Raw genomic sequence first — 26,530 nt, forward strand, 5'->3', positions numbered from 1 at the left:
TCTCTCCTACCTTTCATCTAGCTTAGATTGTTCTTGGGCTAGGTACACACGTTAAATGATTCTCGTCCGATTCTTGCCTCAGGGCTAGTATTGGACGAGAATCTGATGTGTGTACAGTGGCCATCACACGTCGTTCATGGATTCGTCCTGGCAGGTCTACAAACGACGAAGGATGAACAACCGCAATGCAAGTGAAATCGAGAAAGTGCCGTGGAGTGCCGCTTGTTCGTGCTCCCCTCTCCATAGAGCAGAACGGAGCTGTATGTACAGCGCTCCTTCATGCATTTAGTCTTTTGTTGTTGGTAAGGATGACAAAAATTTAACGTGCACGTAGCATTAGGTTCAATAGGTTGTAGACACTGAATAGAACCCCACAACCTCCATATTTATTTCATTTTTGTTTTTTATTGCCATCAGTCTGCAAAGATTCTGAAAATACTTTTGATTGTGGCTCCTTCAATAAGTCGAGGTGCCGTAACCCAAAGCAAACCCATCAGACAAAATCATTCACAACTGGCTCTAGGAAACTAAATTTGTATTTGCTTTCTGATCAATACTGCAATTTGCGCATTGTGTTTTTTGTGATGCTTCATGACTGTTTCAAAAAGGATAACCTGAGTGTTGTGAGTGTAGAATTTGATTTTTTTTCTCTGTGTTTTGTATGTTGCACAAAGAATTAACTACTTTTGGAAGAGGACCAATCTGCACAGCTTGTGTATGACAAAGGAGAGTTAATGTGTTGCTGTTTCATCTTGTTCTTTTCCTATAAACAGTGTTGACGTCACTGGATGTGAGGCCTCTTCTATTACAGCAAACATCATGGATTACTTAAACCAAAAATAACAACCCAGCCTCAGGAATGAGCTACTCTTAATGCTGGCTTAGCAGTTGGCGAGAAAAAAGCCAAAGAAAAGTGAGGGGGGGACAAATACATGTTCCTTACCTAAACATGAGCAGAATTAATATAAAAATCATCAATCTGAAGCAGCAGATGGACTTGTGGCTGCAGGATTTAATTTACTGACACTGTCTTTGCCGCCTTTAATCATTTTGCTGTTTGCACTGGGATTCCCAAGCTCCCAGTGTCACTGCTAATTAAATTATAAATCTTCCATTGTTAGGAGTTTGCAAATGTTCATACTTTTTGCAACAAATTTGAACATGGCAAGGACTGGAATGATCGTTTGTACAAAAGTACATGACTCGGTAAATGTTCACTTTCATTAGGAAATGTTCATTTCACAAGGAAAAGATTTTTGATATTAACCAAAATGGTTAAATTTTGAAAGTACAAATGTTTTGTTGGAAAAAAAAAAACCTTTGGTAGTAAAACACTTCTGATCAAGAGTATTTTTTATAGCCCCAACATATTATGCAGGGGAACAAAACTGGAATATAAAAACATATCACACTTACCTTTAATTTCCAAGATCCCTCGATCATCCTGGAGCTTTTCTCAGTTGGGTCCCGCGTTGTTCTGGAATTCTCCTTTGTCCCAACGCAGAAGAAGCATCCTGAGCCCTATTCTGGCTACGTCACCCAATCTCGCACTGTAAAGGGCAAAAGAAAGAGTGCCGATCTCGCTGCACAACGGTGAGTTCGGCATCTCTTTCCCCTCAGTGTAGGAAAATGCCCCTTCACCAAATTTTTCAGCAAGTTGAAAGTCACATGAAAAGGGAATGCACTGCAGATAAGCATTGAAAATACATGATTTCTTTGTTCTTTTAACTCACAGAATAGGAATTTCATGCCATGCCCCCCCCCCCACACACACACACACACTCTTTCCATCATGGGATTTAAAGAGTACAATCAGTTTCTTTACCTCTAGAGTCCCAGATGGTATTTTAAAGCTGATTTATGAGGATGAAAAATTGCAATGGGTTTTCCTCAATGCATGTTCCATCATGGCACAGACTTACTCATGTGCAGGCTCCCCGCAGCTATGATAGGTATAGGATCCTGTCATTGCCTCCTAGGAAGCTGACATCTTTGCCATGATCTTCTGGTTGCATGGACATCCTCTTCGACTATTGCATGGACACTAATGAAGCAAATGCTGCCAGCTGCCACTACACTACACAGCGCATGACACCAAATGAGTTACCAACATATATAAAATGTTCTGGGAGGTTGAATCTGGGACTGAACTGGTTGAATGTTTAAATTCTTCAAGATGATTTTGAAAGTGAATGATTTTCTGATATTTACATAAAGCCATCATATTCTTTTCAAGGCTAATAGATGGATATATTTTAGAGCATCTATAGACTTTTTTTATTTATGTGCAGTAAATCCTGATTTAGTGTAATATTGCTGAAAGCCCCGGTGCTTTGCGATACAAATATATGCATTAAAATTGCACATTCTGGCTTAATGAGAAGCAGCTGGTATTCAGAGAACAAAGTCTACCACAAGGACTGTTGAAAGCTGTTTTTAATGTGTTCTTATTTTAAAAACATGACTTTCCCCTTTGAGTAAAAAATATCCAAGCCATAGGTTTCCCTGAGCCGTTGTGGGTCTGAGATCATGTCCTTTACCTTTTGACCTGCTGTGCTAGTTTGATTCTTATGTTGTTATTGAGAAGTGGGTTAGTCTTGGTATAGGGAGGCCCTTGTAAAGATTGTTTGTATGCAAGTTGTTTTTCTCTGTGTGTGTGTTAAATCAAAACTAAACCTTCAAAACAGTTGTGACCAGGCACTGTCCCTTTTGCAAAAAAATGAACTTACCTGCCTGACTGCAGTTTTTATGTCTTCAATCCATCGTGAGTGCCGCCATGTTTACTGGGTGTCAGACCTTCGGCCATCTTGTTTGGCCTGGACAGAATGGCAAAACCACAGTGCATGTTCTTTGGAGTTTATTCATGTCCAGGCAATTCCAACATAACCAACAAATCCTTGCTTCCTACACTGAATTGTGCATGCAGTAAGCTATCCCGTTCACCACTGCAGTCAAAATGTCGCCACAGTGTACTGTTATGTAGTTCACGACTACAACTAAACACTAAAACTCCAAATCTTCAAAAGTTTTGCGGTATGATTACAACATTGAGACATGAAATGAATATCTCCACTCTGGCTGGCTGTCCATTTTTCAGTTTTAACATATGGAGCTTAACAATTATAGACCTCACAGAACTGACTACTCAATCTAACTGTGTATCTTCAGGTTCAGCATGGTGGGAGTTTTGATTGGAACGGCAGCATTCATGTGATTTTTGCCCACAAAAAAAAGCTATGCAGAAGACAGTAGTGTGCTTTATAATGAATAGCGACATGTTTATCTAGATCCTGTGTGCAGTCGGAGTTTTATTTCAGAGATTTGGCACATTTATTCCAGCAGCGCACAAACCAGCCTAGTCTGACCCTCTACATAAATGCAACAGATCGACAGATGCAGAACGCATTGGTTAAAGCCGAACACACAAATAAGATTATAAGCTTAGTGTTATGGGCAGCTGGTGTGTGTAGGCTGTTTGCAGGAGGCAATTACATGGCACTGCTACAAATCAATTGAATTTTCAGGGTAGAGAGCTAACGAAATAAGAAAATCCCCCTGCACACATTCACTGTACAGTCATGTAGGGGGGCACAGTGTGTGACTACAAATCCCATTTACACCTTTTCTCACCAGCATGTGCTGTCCATATTGATGTGGCAACGCTCACTCACTTCAACTCTATTTTTAGGGTTGGCATTCTGAACATTAGGCATGGATCAATAAGCAATTGTGATAAGCCAATGTTTATCCAAAATACACAGCTGCGTCTGTATATTTTCAATGCTTTACGAATAATTGTGTGACTGTTTGCATTTTATTTGTATCTTGTATCAGGGATCTAAACAAGGTTTTTGGAACAAGTAATCTACATACCTTTATTTGGCATCCCAATGCTTTTGGGTCCTAATTACTGTTTTGAAAGAGCAGAGGATTTTACTAACCAGTTTTCAAATATGTCATCTTTTACCACTTTTTTTTCATGTTCAATGAATGTGCAAATTAAGATGGGTGTACATTAAAGTGTCAGTGTATGGCCAGCACTGTGGCTCAGTGGTTAGCACTCTGGTCTTTTCAGTGCTAGGTCCCAGGTTTGAATCTTGGCCAGGACTCTCTCTGCATGGAGTTTGCAGTTTCTTCCTGTGTTTGTGTGGGTTTCCTCCAGGTACTCCAGCTTCCTCACACATTTCAAAAACATGCAGTTAGTTTAATTAACAGCTAGTGACATGACTATGGACTTTGTAAAGAGCCGCATAATGTTGGCGCTATATAAATGATAAAAATATTAGGAAGAAGATGAAGGTAACTTATTTATGTATTTTGTTTTTTTTAATTTTTGATAATGTTCAGAAAAGTTCCAGTTGCTGTCAGTGTCCTTGGTGGGGAGATTCACACCTTTTTTTTTTTAAGTTAAAAGCACCCTTGTAAGTGCACCCTTGTATGCAGCAGTATGGTCATAGGTAACAGTCAAACTATGTTTAACATAGGATAAAGATTAACATTAAAAACTAAAGACTACCCTAGATTTTAGGGCTTCCTCTGCACTGCATAGGCTTTTGATTAGGGTACCATTGTAAATATCTTTCTTGCCTTAAAAATTTTCCAGCCCAGCAGCTGGCACTCCTTGCTTTGATCCTGCAGGTTGGAGAGCAGTCGCTCCGCATCTATACAAAACTGGACTGCTGGTCCTACACTGTGCATGATGACATACAAGTTCTGAAATTGACAGCACCGAGTGGAAGCACTTCCAGGGCACCTGGTCACAAAACGATAAAGGCTGTAAAAGTGAGCAATTTAGTAAAGTAAAAGTGCGTTTAAATGGCATTTCAGGCAAAATGCAGCAGGGAGTGTGGTGGTGAGGTGGGATTGCCCACTGCAAGGGTGGTATTTAATTTTCAAGAATTCTGCCTAAAAAATTGCTCAGCAAAACAAAGAGCCTTCACTACTTTCCAGGTGACCACATGGGAGATCTTCCCAATAGGGACAGAGGAAGGAGTAAAGACTTAACAGGTTCTAACCCCTTCCCAATGCACTGAAGGATATTTTACCCAATTTCAGAGCTTTTCCCTTCCCCTGTCATAGATAACAAAGCAAACTAACTGATGTCTTCCCAATTCACTTATATTGTTAAAAAGCTGACAAGTAAGAAAAACAAGATTTTGGCAGACGTTCCACTTTAAGACTGCCTGTTATTTGGAAAAACAAAGAGCAGATTCAGGCGGCTTGTTATGCACAGTTGTGTGATTTGTAGTGACATGCCATAGAATGAAATCGCCCCTTCATGATATAAACAGTTGTGCTTGTCTCAAAGATGAACTTAATCTATTTCCTGCCCCGCCATGCCTAGCTTTCTGAATTGCTCTGTCACTTTCTGTAAATCTTTGTTTTCGCCTAGAATGTCATGGGAATATTTTGAAGAAGTAAATAAATGGAAGATGAGACTCTTCTGTGACGTGAATAAGCAAAAAAAGATTTGCGACAATTAATTTGAATCTAAAAATAAGTTCAAGGCAAATATAGCACAAAAGGACCAGTCAGTAGATTTCCGATGTTTTTTTGCTTTTCCTTTGTTTATGTGGGCACATGATGCGTTTTAGATTACCGTGAAAAGCTGCATATGACAAGGATTTCAGCAAAAACACCCTCCAGTTAGAATTGCGCATCAGGGATGGCACTTGTGAAATGGCAAACTAGGTTTCAACTCTTGCTCATGGGGGAATTGCTAAGTGTAGGGGTGAACTATATGTAAACCGCAACATGTTCAGGATGTAAAAATAAATAAACTGGAACACATTATATATTTCTGCCTAGGGCTGCAAACATTAATCAAAGAAGTATTGCCGAATGTCTTGTTTGAAAATAAGTTATATTGATGAGTTTAATATGCTGTTACAGCCATTTACACACATGTGAATTCCTTTATTTGATCGTGCAATATGGAGATCGTTAAATGTATAGAGGGCCATATAGATCAATGGTACTAATGCACATACCAGACGATGCAGCATTCATTTTAACATACTGATATGGGGGGGGGGGTCATGACAGCCTAGTTATTTTAAATGGGGCACCTTTATTGGGTGCACATAATGCACATCAAAGCAGAACAAAGCCTGGCACGGCCAACGTTTTCACTCTCTTTCTGATGGCGACCTTCAGCCACCTTGATTGGCTGGGTCAGGATGACTTAACTTCCTTGCAGGTGCACTGGAGTTGAGCCATTTCTGGAGCACGCGGGAGAAGCTGGGATTGTTGGGTATTTTTGCAACCAAAGCTGATGTTACACATGTGCAGCTCAGCTTTTTGGTAGGTAGGTAGTTCTATTCAGTAGCGAGTCCCAACATCTTATCTTCTCCCTTCTTTTAATCCATGTCCCGATCTGCGGCCATCGTGATTGGGATTTAGTTCCAGCACCCACAAGGCCGGGTATCCCTGGCACATTTTCAGATGGGTAAGGATCAGACAAGTAAGAATACTTATTGAAGAAGGGACAACACCTATCTTTCTGCAAAAATCACCTGCCTTATTGTGGATTTATTAATTCCGCTTGAACACACAAACATTACCAAACCACATGGATCTAAATGGGCCCAGAAGCTATTTAAAACCCTGGTTGTGTAAAGATATGTTTCTAAAGGGACCCTGGAACAGCACATTTACCTTTTGTTGTTCATTAGTGTAAAATAAACTCAAACTCCAAGAACACCGATAAATATACCACAGAAATACATATGAAGAATTGGCTTTATTTGTCATCAAAGTTATATTCTTGGCCGGATTTACACCTCAGTGCCAGGAGGGTGACTTGATCTTGTGGAGGAGTACTGCTGGGTCACTTCCCTGCCCCCAGGCTGTGATTGGTCTGTGAAGGACGAGGAACAATAGTTTAACTTCTGCTTGCAGTATTCTCTCCCTGTCTGCATGTTCCAACTGTGCAATATATTACAAAAAGTCATGTTTGGGACTTGCGTTAGTTTTATTTAAAAGAATATTGGATCTATAATTTCATTGTAGTTAAAATAACAAATACAGTTAAATACCTAACTTTATATAGATATCATCCCTGTTCTTCATTAACATGTTTTTTTTTGTGCTTTTTTATGTTTGTATTGTGCTTTTGCTTTCATCCCCACAAAGGACAAGGCTGTTAGCCTTCAGGCCTGCAAATAGATGTGTTTTCCAGTGGGAACTTTGGGTATATGAAACACTGCCCAGCCTAGGTCACAGTTCCTGAACTGCATTGCCTTTCTCATTTTTTTTAAAAGGAGGGAACCCTTGAAATAACTTGTAGGTCTTAGGGAACTTCTGCTAAAATTATAATACCTGCATTTTTCAGTACATTAGTGGGGTGGTCAGTGGGAAGAATGCTTCTTACACTGCTGGCTTTTGGGAAGACTGTCACCCTACACATGCCTACAGCCAAACGATCATTGTTAGCGCTAACTGACCTTAGTGGCACAAATTTCACATTAAGGAACCCCTAGCAACCTCTGGAGGAACCCTGCTTGAGAAATCCTGGCAAAAGGTAAGTTAAAAGAAGGGTGGAGATAGCACCGGGGTCATGTTGGGCTTAGGTTAATTATATAAGTTCATTGTTTTTACTTATGTTATTTATTTTACTTATGTTTTACTTACTTATTTTACTTTTGCTTACTTATTTTACTTATGTTTTAAGTTTACATTTCAGCTGAGACGTATGTAACAAACTGGCTTTCTTAGAAAATGTTCTTTTCCATATGTTATTCAGTAAGGTGTAGCTTCATTAATAGTCTGTTCTTTTCTTAAACATCAACTTTTCTTAGGCGTAAATTTCCCTTTTGTAGCAGAAAATAAACACGTAGGGTTCTGAATTTGTTGGCAAATAGGTTTCCGGTGCTCGTGATAAAAAATCCTGGAAACTTCGCATTTCTTAGTCTGCAGAGATGGGTAGAGCTAATGAACAGATTGTCATGAACAGGGCAATATTTAATCTGTTGCCCAAAGGAACATTTTTATATGCTTGATTTACACATGCTGTGTGACTACTTAATGCTGGTTTTAAGAGCATTTGATTTTGCTTAAATGGCCTGGCATTTTTATGACCTAATTTAAACTAGACCCAGAGATACCAAACCTCTGGTGCGGGAGAGTTAACTACTTTCTTCCTGCTTGCTGTGGATAATCAGTCTGTTCGCATGCAATGGTATTATTGATGGATCACGCTGATTTAGTAAAGCTGTCCAAAAATATTTGTGTTTTCAAAAGGAGGATAAGAGTTTTCTTTAAAACCAAACTAGAATTCAATTAAAACAAAATCTTTGTGCACATTATCAATTAAATTGATTACATCAGCAATAAGCTTTTAAATATTGAAAACTCACCAGTTCAACCTATGCCCTTGTGTATCTTGCCTGTTCTTTTTAGTATCTTGAGCTTCCTGTAGTGGGCCTTTTGGAGCAGATTTTTTAGGCATCCAATGCAAGTCCCTACATCCATGTTCCTCAACCAGGATCCCATGGAACCCTCAGGTTCCTCTGGTGGCAGGAGTTCTGCAAAGTGAAATTATTTCCAGTGGCCAGCAATTTTGGAGGCATTCTTTAAATTGACCACCACATTTATGAATTGTGGGCTGTGGATTTACTGTATCTTATGAGTTCCTTAAATGATGAGCAATCTCTCATAGTAGTGTAAATGACCCCAGTGATCTTTTTGGCTATCTGTAAGGGTGTCATTCTTCCCATTGGCCAGCAATGTAAGGGTCATTTTTCCCATAAACCGCCACACTAATGTAATGTGAGCAGTGGATAAAGTAATTATATCAAGGGTTCTCCAAGGATCTGAAAGTTATTTCAAAAGTTCCCCTGGGGTAAAAAGTTCAAGAAAGACAGTCCTAGAGCATTGTCAGCCTTGCCTTTAAGGTAGCTGTATCAGCAGACCCCACCAACTTACCAGAGCAATGGACTATATAGCAGGTTATCCGGTGAAGTTTTTATTTTGTGATACTTCCCCCACCTCTTAGATTGTAAGCTCTTCAGGGCAGGGTCCTCTCCTCTTCTTGTGTCAATTTTTGTATCTGTCAGTCATTTTATTATTATTATTATTATTATTATTATTATTAATAATAAACAGGATTTATATAGCGCCAACATATTATGCAGCGCTCTACATTAAATAGGCATTGCAAATGACAGACTAATACAGACAGTGATACAGGAGGAGAGGACCCTGCCCCGAAGAGCTTACAATCTAGTAGGTGGGGGAATTTCACACACAATAGGATGGGCGATATGATTTCCAACCCCTATTAAATGTACAGTGCTGTGTATTATGTTGGCACTATATAAGTCCTGTTTTGTAATAATATTATAAATGCAGATAAAGTAAATACAGGTAGTCCTCGGGTTACATTTGAGATAGGATTTGTTCTTAAATTGAATTTGTATTTAAGTCAGAAGAGGTACATTATTTTAATAAATGCAATTGGGACAGATGTTTGTCTCAACATATTAAGCAGTGTGGTGTCAGTTACTGTATAAAATCCTCACTGTGAGCTAATCACAAAGCAAACAAAAAAAACAACTTTATGGTGCATTATGGATCATTACCTTCTGGAGCAAGCTGAGCTTTGATATGCAAAAAGAAACAACTGCAGAGTTTCTCTTGGTCATTAAAGAGTTACAAGATGTTGCAGAAAAAGCTCACCCCCCTAAGATCCACACCTCAGCTGTGTTACGAAAACCGCCCCTTCCCCCATCAAACCTCCTTCCTGTGAATCCTGTTCGTATCTAGGAGTCGTCTTTATGTTGGATGTCCTTAACTCAGGGACTACCTGTACAGTTATTTTACATACTACCTCCTTCTTCCACAGCCCTGGGCAGTCAGTTGTGCTATGATGATTTTCCATAAAATAGCATTTATTATGGTTGAAATCGATTGTCCAGATTCGAATATTGCTCATTATTGTCTTAGAACTGGATGTATAATAACCTGCATGGTAAAAGGCTAAATTTTCTAAATGATGTTATCAATGTTTATTGAGCAACTTGCAGTGTCAGTTGCTGTATCTCTACATCCACAAAGGACCAATAAAAAGATCAAACATAGAAAAAGTCCATTGTTACAGACTGTGTGACACACCTTTATCCTGTTTGTATTCCTGATGATACAATTTGTGTAATCTAATCAGCACTATATAATGACATCCTCCTTTTTTGTTTATTTTCCCCTAACTTTTACTGTTAGGTTATCAGATGTATGATTTCACATTTCCTTTTCCTCCTATTATGTCCTACTGTTCTTTTATTTGAAAAACATTAATACATTGTTTGTGTTTAAGATGACAGGATATGTCATTTCTGCATAGTCAGCGTTTACTACTGAGCAAATTGTTAAAAGGGCATGTGGGTCTTCCTAAAATATGTGTTTCTGAACTGAGCTTTGTTTTAGCAATCTTTCCTTTTGTTCACAAAATGTGGAATACAGAAAATTGTACAGTTTGGAAAGGTGGCAGCTTGAAACTACATACACACGTCAGGTGATCCTCGATTCCCCGATAATCGCTTTAGGTCTAGTGTCGGACGAGAATCTGACGTCTGCATGACTCATCCGCTGTCATTCATAGATCATTCCCGGTGGTTTCACCAACGACGATCGATTGTAATGAAAGAAAAGGGAATAGAGCACAGCGGGGTCCTGTTCTGTTGTTCTCCCCCCTCCCCTCTCCATAGAGCAGAATGGCGCTCGTTCAATGTTTTCTTGTAAGGGATTGTGAAAGATCCTTTCGACAATTATTGAATGTGTGTACATAGCCTTATTCAGTTAGTGAGTTGGAGTTGAAGAAGATGATGATTCTTTGCCTATTGCAGACACATATTATTTTGGTTTGCCTTCAGACACGATGGCTGTGTTGTGTGTTTTTTTTTTTTGTTTTATTTAGGCTGTTAGATTGGCCAGGACTTGTTTTCCTCTATTATATGATTATCATTTTGCTGCTGTAAATGAATCACTTATGTTTCTCAACCAGGATTCAGTGGAACCTGAGGGTTCCTCCAGAGGTTGGTAGGGGATCCTTAAGTAATGAGCAAATTTGTGCCTTTTCTAGTCTGTGACGTTGATGATCTTTTTGGCAATTTTTAAGAATTTCATCCCACTGGTCAGAAATGTGAGAAGCATTCTTCCCACTGCCCACCACACTAATGTATTGGGAGCTGTAAATATAGTAATCATATCATGCTCCCTGAAGACATAAATGTTTTTTCAAAGATTCCCCTATGTTAAAAACATCAGGTTGGACTGACCTTAGGTTTCCCATGCATCCTTCATTTTTATCTGTCTGTTCTCCAAATAGATTTTAATAAAAGGTTTATTTTATCACTGTATTATACATTTGATATTTTTGAGAGGAAAATAGTTTGTCATTGGAGGTGGGTAAAAATATACCTACATGGGGCAATCTTTAATGCAGATTGAAAGGTTTTTTGGTACTATTCTTGTGATCTGGGAGGGAAAGTACCATTTTAATGTTAGTTTGCAGTTCAGTTCACAGATTTTCCAAGTTTGGAGCTTGAATTTTTTTTTCCCATTCCACCTCTCTTCTACTCTTTCAAAGACTTCCAGTCCAATTAAGTTAACAAAAGTCCAAAGACTTCCTTTTATGTTCTATAATACATTAATTTAGAAAGTGTCCTCTGCATGTAGCAATATGTAAGGATCCCTTTATTACCACTCCTTATACCTTTTCAGCCAAGGGCCCTCATGACAAAGCTCTTTATAAACTTCACAAAAGGGAAAGCTATTCCTGTGGATGTAATGGTCATTGTGGATGATTTGAGCCCTCCAAACCAACACTTCACTATTGTAACAATAATGATGCAAGAATTGTTAAAGAACCGTTTGTATTATGTGAAGTTTCCTTGAAAGGCACCTCTGAAATATACATAAGAAATTGTCCTTTGTGTGCATCTTTTATACATTGGATACAATTTGTATCTTTTTACAGTGTTATGTGATTTTATCCTTGGTTTGTTCTCTATTTCTACATTTGTTTTTTCTGTAGTCATTTAGGGCACGCAAGGGTTATGCCACATCCCACATAAAGGCTTGTGCTTTTTGTTACTATCCACATTCTCAAACAATTGTATTTTGAGAAATTGCACCTCTTCATGATTATTAGATATGAAAAGGGAGAAGTCATCATCTTTTCACTATCCCAGGAACAGCAAAGCTTCATAGAACGGTGTGTTGTAAAGAGATGCTTGTTAAATTGAACATAGAAGTCCTTTTATATTTATGTGAAAACGCACTTTTATTGTTGAATTGCAATAGAAAGATAATCATTGTTCTGGTATAACATTTGATGAAATAAGTTTACTTTAGTAAGATAATTTTAAATTGGCCAATATAATCCTAATTGTTAGAAAATTGAATACACATGCTGCAGTTATTTTTGTTTGAAGTTGTGGTGTTTCAGTATTCTCCCCAGAACATTTTTTTTTAAGCTGGGTGGGAAGAAGCTGTAGATGGGTGGCAGCCTCTGTATTGTGAGACAACTTTTCAGTAACCACCCAAAACAGCCGGGTGGTTACTGAAAAGTGTCGGATGGAGCGCCCGGCTAAAGGGGACTTTGTAAAAATAATACAGTGATCCAATCTTTTATACATGGCATTGCTAATGTGGATCTAAAGCCAAATGTTTTTTTTTTTTTTTTTAATTTTGTAAAGGCTATGCAGTGGTTGTTTAACTTTTTTTTTTAGGATTTTGTTGCTGTCTCAATCCTCCCAAGGAGATTTACCAAGCTTGCAGAAAAAAAAATTGTAACTGGTAAAAGAATGGGGCAAAATCTTCCAATAGGGATGCTTTAATGTCTTAATTGGTGATTTGCCTCAATTTAAAGAGATTTCATGGTGTATCCAGGGGTCAGACACTGGAGGTCGTCTCATTGTTAATGTATCACTATTATTTTAGCTGATTTCATTTCACCATGGTTTGGACACACTATATATTGTTTTGCAAGTGAAAAAAAAGAAATCAAAAGTCGGTCCATGTGTAATAAGCATAACCATTCTTAAAGCATACCTAAACTCAGAAATTTCACTTTACATAAAAGGGTAGACAACCCTTTTATGTTAGGTAAAAATTTTGATTTTTTTGCCACACCCTTGTTTCAGAATGAATGAGAGTTCAAAGCCTCCCAGGATGCGTGGCATAGGTATCCTGGGAGGCTCTCAACTCTCATTCATTCTCGATCGCCTAGGGGGTCGGTGATGCGCTTTATGCGCTCTTGGGTGCTCCTTCTGCGCTTGCCCGAGCATCTCGGTCATGTGCAGAATGAGCCTTTTTGTGAAAAGGGAAAAAGAATTGCCAATCTCACGCATGAGCAGAGAAATCAACAAGTTTTTTTCCGACCTATGTCACCCGATCTCATGCCTGGGTCGAGTGACGTAGGAAGAAGAACCCTGAAGAGGTGGTGAAGATGGCAGTGCTCAGCTCGCCGGCTCAGAGACAGTACCGGGACGAAGCAGGATCCGATGGAATACACCGCTGGACCAATCGACTGGACTGCAGATACAAGGTATGTGATTTTTTTAGGGGGGGGCAATTTTCAGTTTACTTCCTCTGTAAAACTACATTTTTTTTGGCATCAGTTGGGTTGGTTTTGTCTATTGCAGTTATTTATTGGCGCTGATTTATTTACACTCTCCAAGACAGGAGAAGATAGTCTTTCATAGGAAAACCTGGGTGATCCAGCAAACCTGTAATGGATTTTTAAAACTCATGCGCTATGAGTTGGCAATTTTTTTTTTTTAAACCTAGCCCAGATCTATTTCAAGTTTGCTGAATCACTCAGGTTCTCCTAGTCTGTCTGCTACATCCACCAATGATTGACAGTCTATGTATTTCTGTTTTTGAGGCTCCTTTCCCTTAATTCAGCATGGTGATACCTAGGTAAATGTCAGAAATGTCAGATGGGTAATATTGTAGTAGTAATTCAATCACTTTAATCAACAGTTGCAGTTGAATGGGAATAGCAATTTATTGATGAAGGCATGGAAATGAATTTGAAGTGACTGTCCTAATACCTAATGCTCATACCAATTTTTTTTTTTTTTTATGTGAAGGTTGGGTGAACACACTCAAAATGGACATCCCTGTTTCATTCTTTGCCATAGACTTTCTTCCACATTAATTTTTTTTCCTTTTTTCCTAACAGGTCTGGTAAAAGGATACGGAAAACTCGAAAATATGACATCATAACAACACCCGCCGAGCGTGTCGAAATGGCTCCTCTAAATGAGGACAATTTCGAGGATGAAGACTCAACAGTATTTGATGTGAAGTACAGATATAGGTAAGGTACATCATTAGTTTGAATTCATATTGCTTAACTTTCACAGATTGCTGTAGCTTTTTTATTGTTTTATAGGGTTTTCTTATAAATATAGAGCCATGTTTGCCTGAGCTTGTAGTTTTATTTTACTGAGTTCTTCTATGATATGATTTAAAGTGAAACTAAACACTGGTAGTGGTACAGTGATGATGTGATATACAGTGATGGTACCACTGGTAGTGGTACCACCAACTCTTCAAGGTTCACTCAATCCTTTTAGGCCATTGGGTGGCCACTTAGGAAACACAGAAGTTATATTATCCCCAGCATCTAGCTCACCAGGAATATAACTGGGCTCTACAAAAACCTACCAGAAGCAGGGGGAATTAAAGGCATTATCTGGCATGATCTGCTCTGTTGCCCTCTAGTGTTCAGCCAGAAAAAGTGAAAACCAATACAACCTCCACACAGATCAACTGTATAAATAAACACTTTTTTCTAAATCTAAAACTTACACTGCATTCTTGCTATTTATGACCTACATTTACACTTTTCTAAGCAACCTGCACCAATGACAGCTCTAGGAACCTGCCCAAGCTGCATTCGCCACAGCTGCCAGTAGACCCTTCTGTATCCACCACAATCCTCTTTGGCCATTAGACGAACACTAATGATGGAACGGATTGTCACTTACATTGTCCCTATCATCTAGGTCTGTCATCGGCACAGTAGAGCTGGGCTCTACCTTCGTGGCAAAGCTTGGAATAAGACTTAAATCCCTCCTTGTATGCATGAATTGTTGTAAGAAAACACTTGCAGAAAGCTTTGGAGATTTGGTTTCAGTTTATATTTTAGTGTCTTACAGGTCCAGTTTTATAGGATCTCAACATAACTTTATAAATGAGAATCTTTGAAAATTCTGACACAGCAAGACATTGAGGAATTCAAATAATGTAAAATTATCATGATATATTGTGTAAACAGCTGAGAATACTATAACGCTAGAGAGTGACTTCAGATATGACATGGCCTTTGTTGGGTCATGGGGAGAAGCTTGTTGAGGCAGAATGTGAGGTCTTTTTTTTAATGTGTAGAAGATTCCATTGATCTTTTCACAAAACTGACTCTGCATTGTAAGCATTTGAGCCTCTCATCTCCCTCTGTGTGTCAGTTTGAAGTCATCATTTGTATGCATGGCATAAGGCATCTGAAAAAAGGCCTAAAATGGAAATCTGCACCAAACCGTTTTCAGTAGGGTGGTAGAGTACAAAGAAAAAATTATACATAAACAGACTTAATGTGAAATTCATGGTCATTTTGTACATCTATTTCGTATGTGTAGTACTATGGAGTTGTGTTTTTTTTTTTTTTTTTTCCAGTAAAAAGCTAAAGTAACTATAGAGGAATAAATTGTACCCACCATTAAAAGCAAAGGAATGGAAAGCTATGTGCTTGAGCTTTGCGTTCTTAACATTATTTCTCATAGCTTTGTTCAAAAAATGATCTAAATGCCTTAGCCTATGAACACATCAGATTATTATCACCCGAGATTAACAGTCGTGATCGTCTTGGAAAAGGTTTCTAAGGATGAACCCATGAATTACCAATCGGGAATTAATGCTATACAAGTCAAGGGAGGTGAGCACAGCCGCCTGGTCGCTCCCCCCCCCCCTTTCTTTATATAACCAAATGGATGCTATGTGTACAATTCTTGTTCGTTCATCTGTCACTCTCTGTCATTGGAAAGGATCAAGAAAGATTGTTTCTTCCCTCACTCCTATGAGATATTCTTTGAGAAGTACTGGTAATGCTACATCATTTAAAGAAGACTGTGCCCTTCCAACTTTGTGGCAATAGTTGGAGAAGACCCTTTTCTGTTCAAGCACACAGCCATACCCATGTTTTGATGGGTTTGGTGTGTAGAAAGTCAACTGGCATGCAACATCCTAATTGGCAAACAAGCATACAAGACTATGCAAACACATGCTTATCATGTCTACATGTGTATGATTTATGGAAAATGAGGACTATTGACATCTGTTTACATTCTCACATTCCTATTTGGTTCAGTATCTTTAGTACCAATAATTCCAATTCTATACTTCTCAAAGCAGAACTGAACCCTGTTATTCTCTCCTGTCCCCATTCCATAGGGTGCCCCCATCTTCTTCCTTTTACTCATCCTCGTTGCGACCTTTGGCCACCTTGGTTGGCCACACTGGGATGATGTAAATACTGCGCAGGGATGTGGAATTTACAGAAGGCTCCCGACTATCCGTCCTCCGTACTATCCAGCCTAGTACAGAGGCTGTAAAACAAAATCTCTGTAATAAAATGCCAATGCGTTGCCGGCGGACGTCTGCTGCAGTCCTCCTGCATGGCACGCGTTGAGACGTCCCTGCTTCCTGTTCTCCGGTTGTGTTGTCCGCGGGTGCTGTGAGAGGAAGGCTGGCCTGTGTGTGGAGGTGAGTACTGTACTTTATTAATGGAACTCTGGACTATTCGGCTTTTTTGTTATCCGGCCTGCCCTTCCACCACAATAGGCCGGATAGTCCAGAGTCTACTGTATTTACTCCTGGCAACCGAAGGGGAAGCCAGGATTACCAGGGAGCGATCAGGCAGGTAAGAATGTTTATTGAAAATAAGGCATTGCCTGTCCCTTTCTGCAATAAAGCCTGGCTGGTCACAGATTTTTAAAGTGGAACTTTAGTTCTGCTTGAACCTCTTAATTGAATATTTACTCCTTTATGAAAATATTATAATTGTATAAAAATATAATATATGTAACCAAGTGCACCAGTGGATGGTGGTTCACCAGTTTTAAGAACCCTTATACAGTATGTGAGTGCAGTACAGTGCTCCCTATGTGTATGTTGTTTTCCACACAGTCCATTGTTAATAGGAAACTAAAATATTTATGAATATACCTTCTGTGAATGATGTATTTGCTTTTTTTGATTAATTTACTTTAAACAGCAGGAGTTCATCCTGAGGTTACAGATAGTTGTTTGGAACCCATAAATCATAATTATTAATCATGTAACTACCAAGATAAAACTGCATGAAGCAGATGCATATTTAGCTAAACTCTATCCATCCTCCAGTTTCATGTGATTTCAGAGAAGAAATTGTGGAAAGCAAAATGCTCATTTAGAGTGATCCTTTCCTTGTTCCAAGTCATGCTTTTGGTCATATGCTTTGTATGCAGAGGCTGATTTCTACTAGCAGTTTGGGATTTTCAGTGATTGCATATCTTTAGTTTAGCATAAAATATGATGTTATTAGGTATAAATAGGAGTCCCTGTCAGCAGTAACAGTTCCAGCTGAATGTAACCAATGGAAAGTTTAAACTTGCCTATGACAACAAGTCTGACAGTGCATGTAAATTCAGTCATCAAGGGCCACATACAGGCCAGGATTTTCATATCGACAGATCACATTCTAACTTTTTTGTAAAGAATTAGAGAGTTACTAAAAGTGTGCTGATTGGCTTAAACTGCCTCAGGACAAAAGATGTGCAAAATGGTACAATTTGCTTATAATTATATATATATATATATATATATATATATATATAACAAAGTATAAGCAAAATGGTACAATTCTATATGGTAATCTATATATAAGAGAGATATAGAATAATTTATTCCCGTCTAGCAAGTTTCAGAGTGGGATCCCTACTCGGTTTAGAAAGACAGTTTGATCCATTACTACCTTTGAGTCCAAGCCAAAGCTGTTCAATCAGCAGGAAGCACAAGCTTTTCGGAATTCAGAACTACAGATCTGACTCATTAGGAAGTGAGTCAGACCTCTGCAGTGACATTACTAAGCACATGGGGCAAGGGACAGCTGATTGCAGGGGACAGAGCTGTCACTGCTTGAGAAAGAAAATTAGACCATGAATACTTGCACTAGAAATTTATTGGGACAAACCAACATCCTTTCTTGTCAGGCATCCTCATGAGTGTGGTTTCATGTCCTTCTGTCAGTTTGACTGCCAAGTTCCTGATCTGTGTAGTAGAGCTAAACAAACATCAGCTCTTTTAACAGTGATTGACAGATACCAATGTCTCAAGGTCTCTTTCTGTTAACAAGCACAAAAAAAAAATGTTTTATCTATGGCAGGCTAACTTTTTACAGTTGTAAAAGGAGGAGGCTTGAACTCCTTCTTCTACCTGTTTTTTTCTAACTTTTTTTTATTTTGGTAAACATTTTATCTTTTGTGCATTAAAAAATAAAAATCCTTGTTTTTATTTATGCATGCTTTGCCTCAGAAATATTATTCAGGTGGCATGATGAATTGGACAGATCACAGAATAAAATGTATACTTTATATGTGTGATAATACAATTTTGGTCATCCACAGAAAAATGTGGACATTATTAATACAAGAAAATTTCAAAAGTCAAAAATATTCCAATAAAGTCTTTTATTCTGAATGACAACTTTTGCCTTTATATTGCACTAAATTCACAAACTGTACTAGAGACGGAAAAACATGGGAGGCGCAGCGTGATGTCAGTGGAGCCTTAAGTTGTATGAGGCAACCGCTGCTGAGCCACACACTTCAGTAATGTGTAGACCATTACAAGTTACCCCGCTTCTCAAATACCCCCTATTCTTATCCGACTGTTTTATTTTATTTGTTTATTTCTCCAATGCTCTTTTAGCTTTGTATTTTCTTTAACTGATATAATAATTGGCATCAAATAGTTTGATTTTGATAACCATCATTTCTTGTTTGGCCTTAAATTCGAATGAAACAAACCCATAATGAGTGAGAAAAAGCAAACAAAAATATTTTGCTTTTCTTTAGTAATACGAAAGACTAATACCAACTAATAATAGTTTAGTAATACCAACTAATAATAATAGTAACAATAGATATTTCACCTAACCTAAATTATGAATGTAGTGGTCCGTGAGGTTCGAAAGGTTGGCGACAGCTGCTTTAAATGATCCCTGGTAAGTAATGTGTTTTTTTGTTTTTACTTCTCCCTTTAGCGCTCATTTACCTGCAGCATTCGTCACCGCTACCCAACACAATACCAAGGCTTTAGAACAGAGCAGTTTTCACCAATACCTTCAAAACCTAAAATGAACTCTGGAAGGCGATACAATATATCTCACTCTTGTACTTTAGTGCCATTTGTATAATATTGTCCTGTTAAAAAGGTTGTCTTTGTTTCCCAAGGTGAAATTAGAAACTGGAGATAAAAGGCAATATTTTTATATAAACATTAAGCTTCTAGTGGTGCTGGCAGTGGTTTAATACTCTCACCCACTGCTCAAATAATGTCTGGAAACTAGTCAAGAAAGGGAATAAGCAAATATCAAAGCGAGATTATGAAATGACATAAATAAATGTCATTTAAAACATTTTTATTTGGTTTAGCTGAAGTTATTTCTGCAGAAATATATTTCCTTGTATACGAAAAAGTATGAATGTGTACACAGGTATATATGATTGTGTGTGTGTGTGTGTGTGTGTGTGTGTGTGTGTATATATATTTTCTAAATGGGCTTTAAAAGGACAAAACCAGGTGACATCGCCTGTCCCTTTCTCCAATATTGACCTGCCTCATTGTGTATTCTTAAAAGTGAAACTTTAGTTCCCCTTTGCTGCTACTGCAAAAAATAAAGTTCTAGCAAGGTAAGGGGGGTAGATAAGACTTTTGTATTGCAATTTTATATAACTGTGACAAAACAATGTATAAAAATGGTCATTGTAACAGTAAGGCATTTGATTACTTGAGACCAATTCCAAAAATTTAGGACTGTTAGCCTTAGCAGTCTTGGTAAAGTCCACAGTCCCAAAGCTGTTTTAGAGATGAAATAAATGAATTTTTGAAATACTTTAATGTGTCTTCTAGAGCACATGGGAGCCATCAAACCCAGGGCACATGGTTATGTAAAAACGGAGGGGGTTGATTCTGTTGTATTGTCATGCTGTTTCATATCTGAAACTTTTACAAAAACTGAAACCCCTCTCCTACTGTAAAGGCAATATATATTTTTGCTCACTAGAGATAAAGAATTAGGTTTTATCAGAAACTAAATTCATATACATGTTCTTACTAAAACGTACAATTTCAAATCATTCTGACTATACTGATAAAACAGTCCCCATTCTAGCTTGTTATATGTGAGTGAGAAATCAGGGGACTGGTAAACACCATCTTTAGGGTTTTTCTATAGCAACCTGTATCAAAATCAAAGTCCGGATTTCTGCCATTCTTTGTATTTGTGTAATTTGTGGTGCCGCCTGCGACTTTTCACATTTCCACATTTGTATAGTTCAGTCTCCCAATATTTTTAAACAAAACTGGAACAGTTTAATCATATTAACACATCTATTTATCATATGTAAATATTATACTATTCAAATTCTACATATTTTTTTTTTTTTTATAACATGCTTCCATCACAAAACAGATCACGTTTTATTTTTTATGTAGTTGAACATTTTTTTAGGGTTAATCTTTAGGCAAACCAGTTCTTTTTAGATTATAATATAATTTGTATGTACAAAAAGTACAACATACTGGAAATGACTGAATAATAATAGAGAATGTCATGTTGCAAAACATTTTAGGATCTAGGCTTTTGGAACTCAAGAAAAAAATGACTTGTTTTCATAAGCATCAGTAATCATCCTAATTTTTCAATTATTGCTTCAAGGTGGCCTAGACTAGTGACTAAAATCTTGTACGACTTGCCAAGAGGAAACAACTGTTTGTTTGGGTGGGGGTTGATTCTGATGTATTGTGTAATATCATTGCATATCTGAAAACGTTCCAGAATTCACTGCATCTTTATACAAGAAGGACAATATCTGTTTTGCGTGATAGACATGAGGCATTACATGCCAAAAACAAAAAGTATGCATTAGTACATAAACAAAAAAATAAAAGCTCTCAAAACATTTTGATAGTTTTTTTGTTGCATAGTTTTGCATGGTGTCTGCCTAAATTGTAATAACTGTTATGATACAATTCCATACATACTTCTTTGGCATGTGAGCTAATGTCAATGTCTGCATGCATGGTTTTTTTTTACAATACGTTTGGGCCTTATAAACAAGAGCAACAAAAACTCATAAAGAAAATTGAAAATTTTACAGTTTACCTGTGATGCTTCACGTAGATTGGCATTAGTTTTTCAGTATCTGAAGAGGGCGGTAATCGTCTGTTTTGTTCCGTGCAGCAAGTTTAGGGTGTATTGGAGCCAATTAATTCTTTAAACGTTTCCAGAATGCCTTGCTTGTACAAAATGCTTTAGATTACACCACAGCATTTTATTAAGCTTAGGGTCAAGACTGTGACTCAGCCTTTTAAAAATGTTAAATTGCTGCATGTGATTCAGTTATCCTAATGTTTTAATCCACTAATATGTTGCATAATGTCCTGTCATAAAACCTGTGCTACATCATTTTCTGGAAAAAATGTAGAAATCTTTGTCAATAACTGCAAGCCACCCAAGCACTTCAGTAGCCCTCCACCATGCTTCACAGTTGGTATGATTTATTTATTGATTGATTGATGTTTACATTAAGCAGAAGTTAGAGCTAGGACTGTTTGGCAAACAGGAATGGTACCATTTGTGATATTTTTAGTTTTTTTAGTTTTTTACCCTAGAGTTCTTTGTCATTTGTCAGCCACTCAACTTATAAATTATTCTGATTGTCTAAGGCCAAGGACAATCATTATTTATTCTCTAGGTGTGCGTGCAGTGTGTAACAGCTGTTAGCAGGATTGGACAATGGGTACATGGACAGGAATGTTCTGCATAGAAGAATCTTCAAGTAGATGGAAATCAGAGGAGGAGACGATAATTAGTTCTAATAAATGGTGCTTGTCCAGCAGTCTATAAAGGAAACTATAACCAGTGTTTAAGCAAGAAATGTTTTGAAACCGGGTGGTAAAAAAATTGTAGGCAGGTGGCAGCCCCTGTATAGTGACCGAACTCCTCAGTAACCACGCGAAAAAGCTGGGTGGTCACGGAAAAGTGTAAGGTGCTGCACGCGGCTAAAAGGGGCTGGGGAGAACATTGTATAACAATTGTTTGAAAATTTTTCAGCCGCCATGTCTAGTGTTCCTTCATAACCGCCAAACGTGCAGGGTCACAGCCTCTTCATAGGCATTGTTGCCAATCTGAATGGAAACCATTACCAATATCTCAAAGAAACATGAGGCTACCATATCTGACTTGCAAGTACCTTGGCTTCCATGCCAAACCATGTTTGCTACTATAATTTAAATCAGTCTAGCCCAGGACAACCTTTTCTATGACTTTTTAATATGCAAACTTATCGGTCAGTCAATGTAATGAAGCAAGCAGATCAGCATAATGGGAAACTAGCATTTCCAAAAATAAGTAAAAAAAATAATGGCTTCTATATTTCTGTTCAGAAGGATTTACAGACTTGCTTTTGTATTAGTTAAGTCTTAAGGCTCCTAACCACTTTGTTTCCTTGGGTCATTGTCACTAATCTCTTCTTAAATCATGTGTTTGATAAAGGCACAGCAATACGAAATGTCTATGCTTGTTAAAACAACACTACCTTTATTATCCTATTGATCAATGTACATTATAGGAGGCATTAAGAAAATTCCCAGGGGTTCATGAACTTTCTTTTAGCAGTACCTAGTATAGCAGATGTGGGAGCAAATTTGAAAAACTCTATTGTAAGGTCCTTGTAAATAAAAAGGCCAGAATTTTAAGGGTAAAAGTCCGCCCGAAACAAATATTCCAGTCTCCGTGTTCACACCAGAAATGTTTTTGGGCTGTGTAGAGAGAAGCTGTAACTGGGTGGTCAAAAAGTGGGCAGGGCAACATGTGGCAAATGCAGATCTCCCAGCTGTTTGTGCCATAGGAATCCAGTAACCCCATTCATTCTTTCAGCTTTTTATTGCCCCTCTGTACTTTCCAATGCCCACTCTCGTATGTCTTGTTTTTCCTTTGATTTTGTATTATGCCCCAACTGTCCAGTGCCTCTGTATTGTGACTCAACTTTTCAGTAACCACCCAAAAACAGCCAGGTGGTTACTTAAAAGTGTTGGGTGGTCTGCCCAGCTAAAAGGGGCTGGGGAAAACACTGCAATCTAGTAAATTTAGCTGAGTTTTATTTTTTTAAATCCTAAATATCTCAGGAAATCTTTTAGTACAATTTCCCAACTGTTTTCACTAGTTCCTAATTTCTCTTTAGCAAAACTTGGGTTAATAAATATGGTCTGTTATTTTTATACCAATTTCCCATGCGGTATTACAAAGTTACAATGTGTGCAGGGTCCTGTTACAAATGAGGCCACCCATTGCCATTAAAATTTTTTGTTTGTGTGTGTTTCAGTTACTTTATTTACAAACAAGACAATAAAGCTAAAAATAACCGCTTTCTTTACTCGTGCTTCAAATTTATTTTTATTTAATTTTTCTGTATGTGATTTAGCACAAAAATCTGTTAAGTTTTCTTTATATTATTTCCGTGGAAACTATGCATGTCCAAAGTAAAAATACAAATAGATTATAAAGCTTGTAATTAAAAGCTTGACTGCCTCAGGCAGCATTGGTAACTTGGTGAAAAAACGCAAACAGAGCCCTTCATTCACGCTGTAAACCTAATTCCTAGCTCCATGGGGTGGGACGGGTCAACCCCAAGCAGATGTATTATTTCGTTGTTCATGCACTTAAATATTCATTTTGCAGTGATGTTGCCAAAATAACCGGCCAGTATATATTTTTTTAATCTTATGTTTAGGACTTCTTGATTCTGTTTGAATTCTTCATAGTAATTGACCACCTTAGGACAAGCTGTGCAGCTTTCATGTTTGTTTATTTGCTCTTCTGAAAAATGTTGCATCCTACTGCTGCTATCATCACATTGATCATTCTCGACATGCTAAATTATGGATTTCAGTGCTTTGCTTTGTGGTCATCACACACAAGCAGGGGAAGTGTCCATTTGTTTGTATGTGGCCATGGGATTTACTTTGAAGGTGCTCTGAAAACGTTTTTTCAAACTTTAAACAAAAACATACCGTGACAAATCAGAGTTGGTTTGTTGATTTTTATATTACTTGATCAGTAGTGGCTGCCCAGTTGTATCGTCTAACAAGACCAATAAAGTAAGTGCACACGATAATGCAAGCAATCGGATTTCATATTTAAAATTGCATTAGAATCGGTAATCATCCAGTTTTAGCAGATAAGGTCCAAAGTGCCCTTCATGTTCATTACTTTTTGGAATGCATTTCTTTAGTGACATCATGTAAAGGTGGATTGTATTTTATTATTATTTTGTTTTTATTCTTGCCGTTTACCTTGAAACTTGCAAAAGTTGTATGTGAAAAAGTGAAATATTAATTTTCATTGTTCTTTGAGCTTACTGTATACCGGTGTTTCTCAACCAAGATTCCTTGAAACCTTAGGGGTTCCTCCAGAGGTTGCTGGGGGTTCCATGAGCTATGGGCAATTTGTGCCTCTTTGGTCAGTTTAAGTGACACCAATGATCTTTATTGGATATCTGGCATTCTTCCCAATGGCCAGCAATGTAAGAAATATTCTTCCTAGTTACATTCACACTAATATACTGTAAGCTGTGGATATAGTAATTGTAGAAGGGGTTCCTTAAAGTGGACCTAAACCCTTTATAGGCAACCCTTTTTGTATGAAATAAAATTGTGGGAAAAAAAAGGGTGCAGAATGGGTGCACAGCCTCCGAGGTTCACTACATCATGCATCCTGGGAGAATATGGGTGCTCCTTCTGGCACCCGCCGCCCCACCCCCCACTGGGCGGAGAAAGGATACTTGGGCAATGCAGGACCAAAGAAACGATCAAAGAAACCTCCTTATGAATCTGTTTTTTTTTTTTTAATTTTTTTTACTTTAGTTCCGCTTTAAGACCAACATTCTTCACATTGGCTAGCAATGAAAGAGGCATTCTTCCCACCGAGCATCACACTAATGAACTGTTAATTGTCGATTATTGTAATTATACCTGGGGTTCGGAACACCTGGACGTTAGGTTAAGAATCCTCCCATGTTACAAATCTTGAGAAAGACTGCTGTATACCAACAAACAAATTTATAAAATTTGACATGCTACATACTAAATTTATTTATTTTTTTTTTTTTGTTTCCATAACAGGTAAATAATAATCTACATCTGTTGATAAAGAATGAGTGGAGACGAAAATCTGAAGCACAGTTAGGAATTACTTGGGATAACGTATCTCAAAGAAAAAAAAGAAGATGTGAATAGAAAAGTTATGAAACTACATGGAAAGAACAGCTTTAAATAAAACTTTGTATCTATGCTTGAAGCTTCAGACAAATAAGGAAAAACACGTTGACCCATTCTAACTGGATCTTTTTTTTTTTTTACCCTTTGGAGAAAATCACCATCTATTTTATATATATATATATATATATATATATACACACACATATATTTATACACACACACACATATATATATATATATATATATATATATAAATATATATGTATATATATATATATATATATATATATATACATTCTTTACTACAAGCCAAAGATCCACTGTGGCTTCTTTTTGAAGACATTACATGAAAACATTTAATTACAGGAAATGACTCAACTGGTAGAGCAAAATCAATATGCCTCCAGGTAGCACATATATCAATGAGTGATTCCTTTCCCCCCATTTTCTCCCAGGAAACCTTCATGTAAAAATTTAATTAGGTTCCTGCCACATGGTTGGCAGCAAGCTCTTCTGATTTGCTGTCCGTGCGAAGGAAGATAACATCCAGATGGCAATGAAGTGATCCTTGGATATGGGACTGACTCATCCAGTAACATCTTGGCAATAAAAATCTACTACATTTACATCCTGTGAGACAAGGAAAACCCTCATACCTCACCATAAAGTGCATGCTTCATCTTGTCGGGTCATGCTATAAATATAACTAGCGATAAGTCTTATCAAAGAGTCCTCGATGTGTTCTAAATGAATCTCATTGATCTACAATACTGCTTACTGATTAGAGTTCCAAGTTTGAACCTAATTCCAAATTGCCAGATGGAAATTCCCGTGGAAAAGGCAGTGTATATACTCTAAACAATCTTGTTACATGTAGAAATATTTAGATATTGACCCTCTCCAATGCTCTTTATAAGTTAATAATGGTTGGGGTGGTTAACCGGAGTATGGTGTTATTATTTTTTTCTTACTGCTCCCATTGCCA

The 26,530-nt window shown here is 37.7% G+C and overlaps 1 protein-coding gene across 1 annotated transcript in view; it reads left to right on the forward strand.

The window, feature by feature from the left end:
* The window catches only part of FAM174B (family with sequence similarity 174 member B), a 38,374-nt gene extending 12,758 nt beyond the window's left edge, over positions 1-25,616 (forward strand). Inside the window, exons 2-3 of the mRNA XM_072402689.1 lie at positions 14,186-14,323; positions 25,450-25,616. Coding sequence (XP_072258790.1) covers positions 14,186-14,323; positions 25,450-25,453 — 142 coding nt within the window. The 3' untranslated portion in view covers positions 25,454-25,616. The remainder of the gene's footprint in view (positions 1-14,185; positions 14,324-25,449) is intronic.
* The last annotated feature ends 914 nt before the right edge of the window (positions 25,617-26,530 follow it).

Source organism: Pyxicephalus adspersus, chromosome 2, assembly GCF_032062135.1.
Source record: "Pyxicephalus adspersus chromosome 2, UCB_Pads_2.0, whole genome shotgun sequence".
NCBI lineage: Eukaryota > Metazoa > Chordata > Amphibia > Anura > Pyxicephalidae > Pyxicephalus > Pyxicephalus adspersus.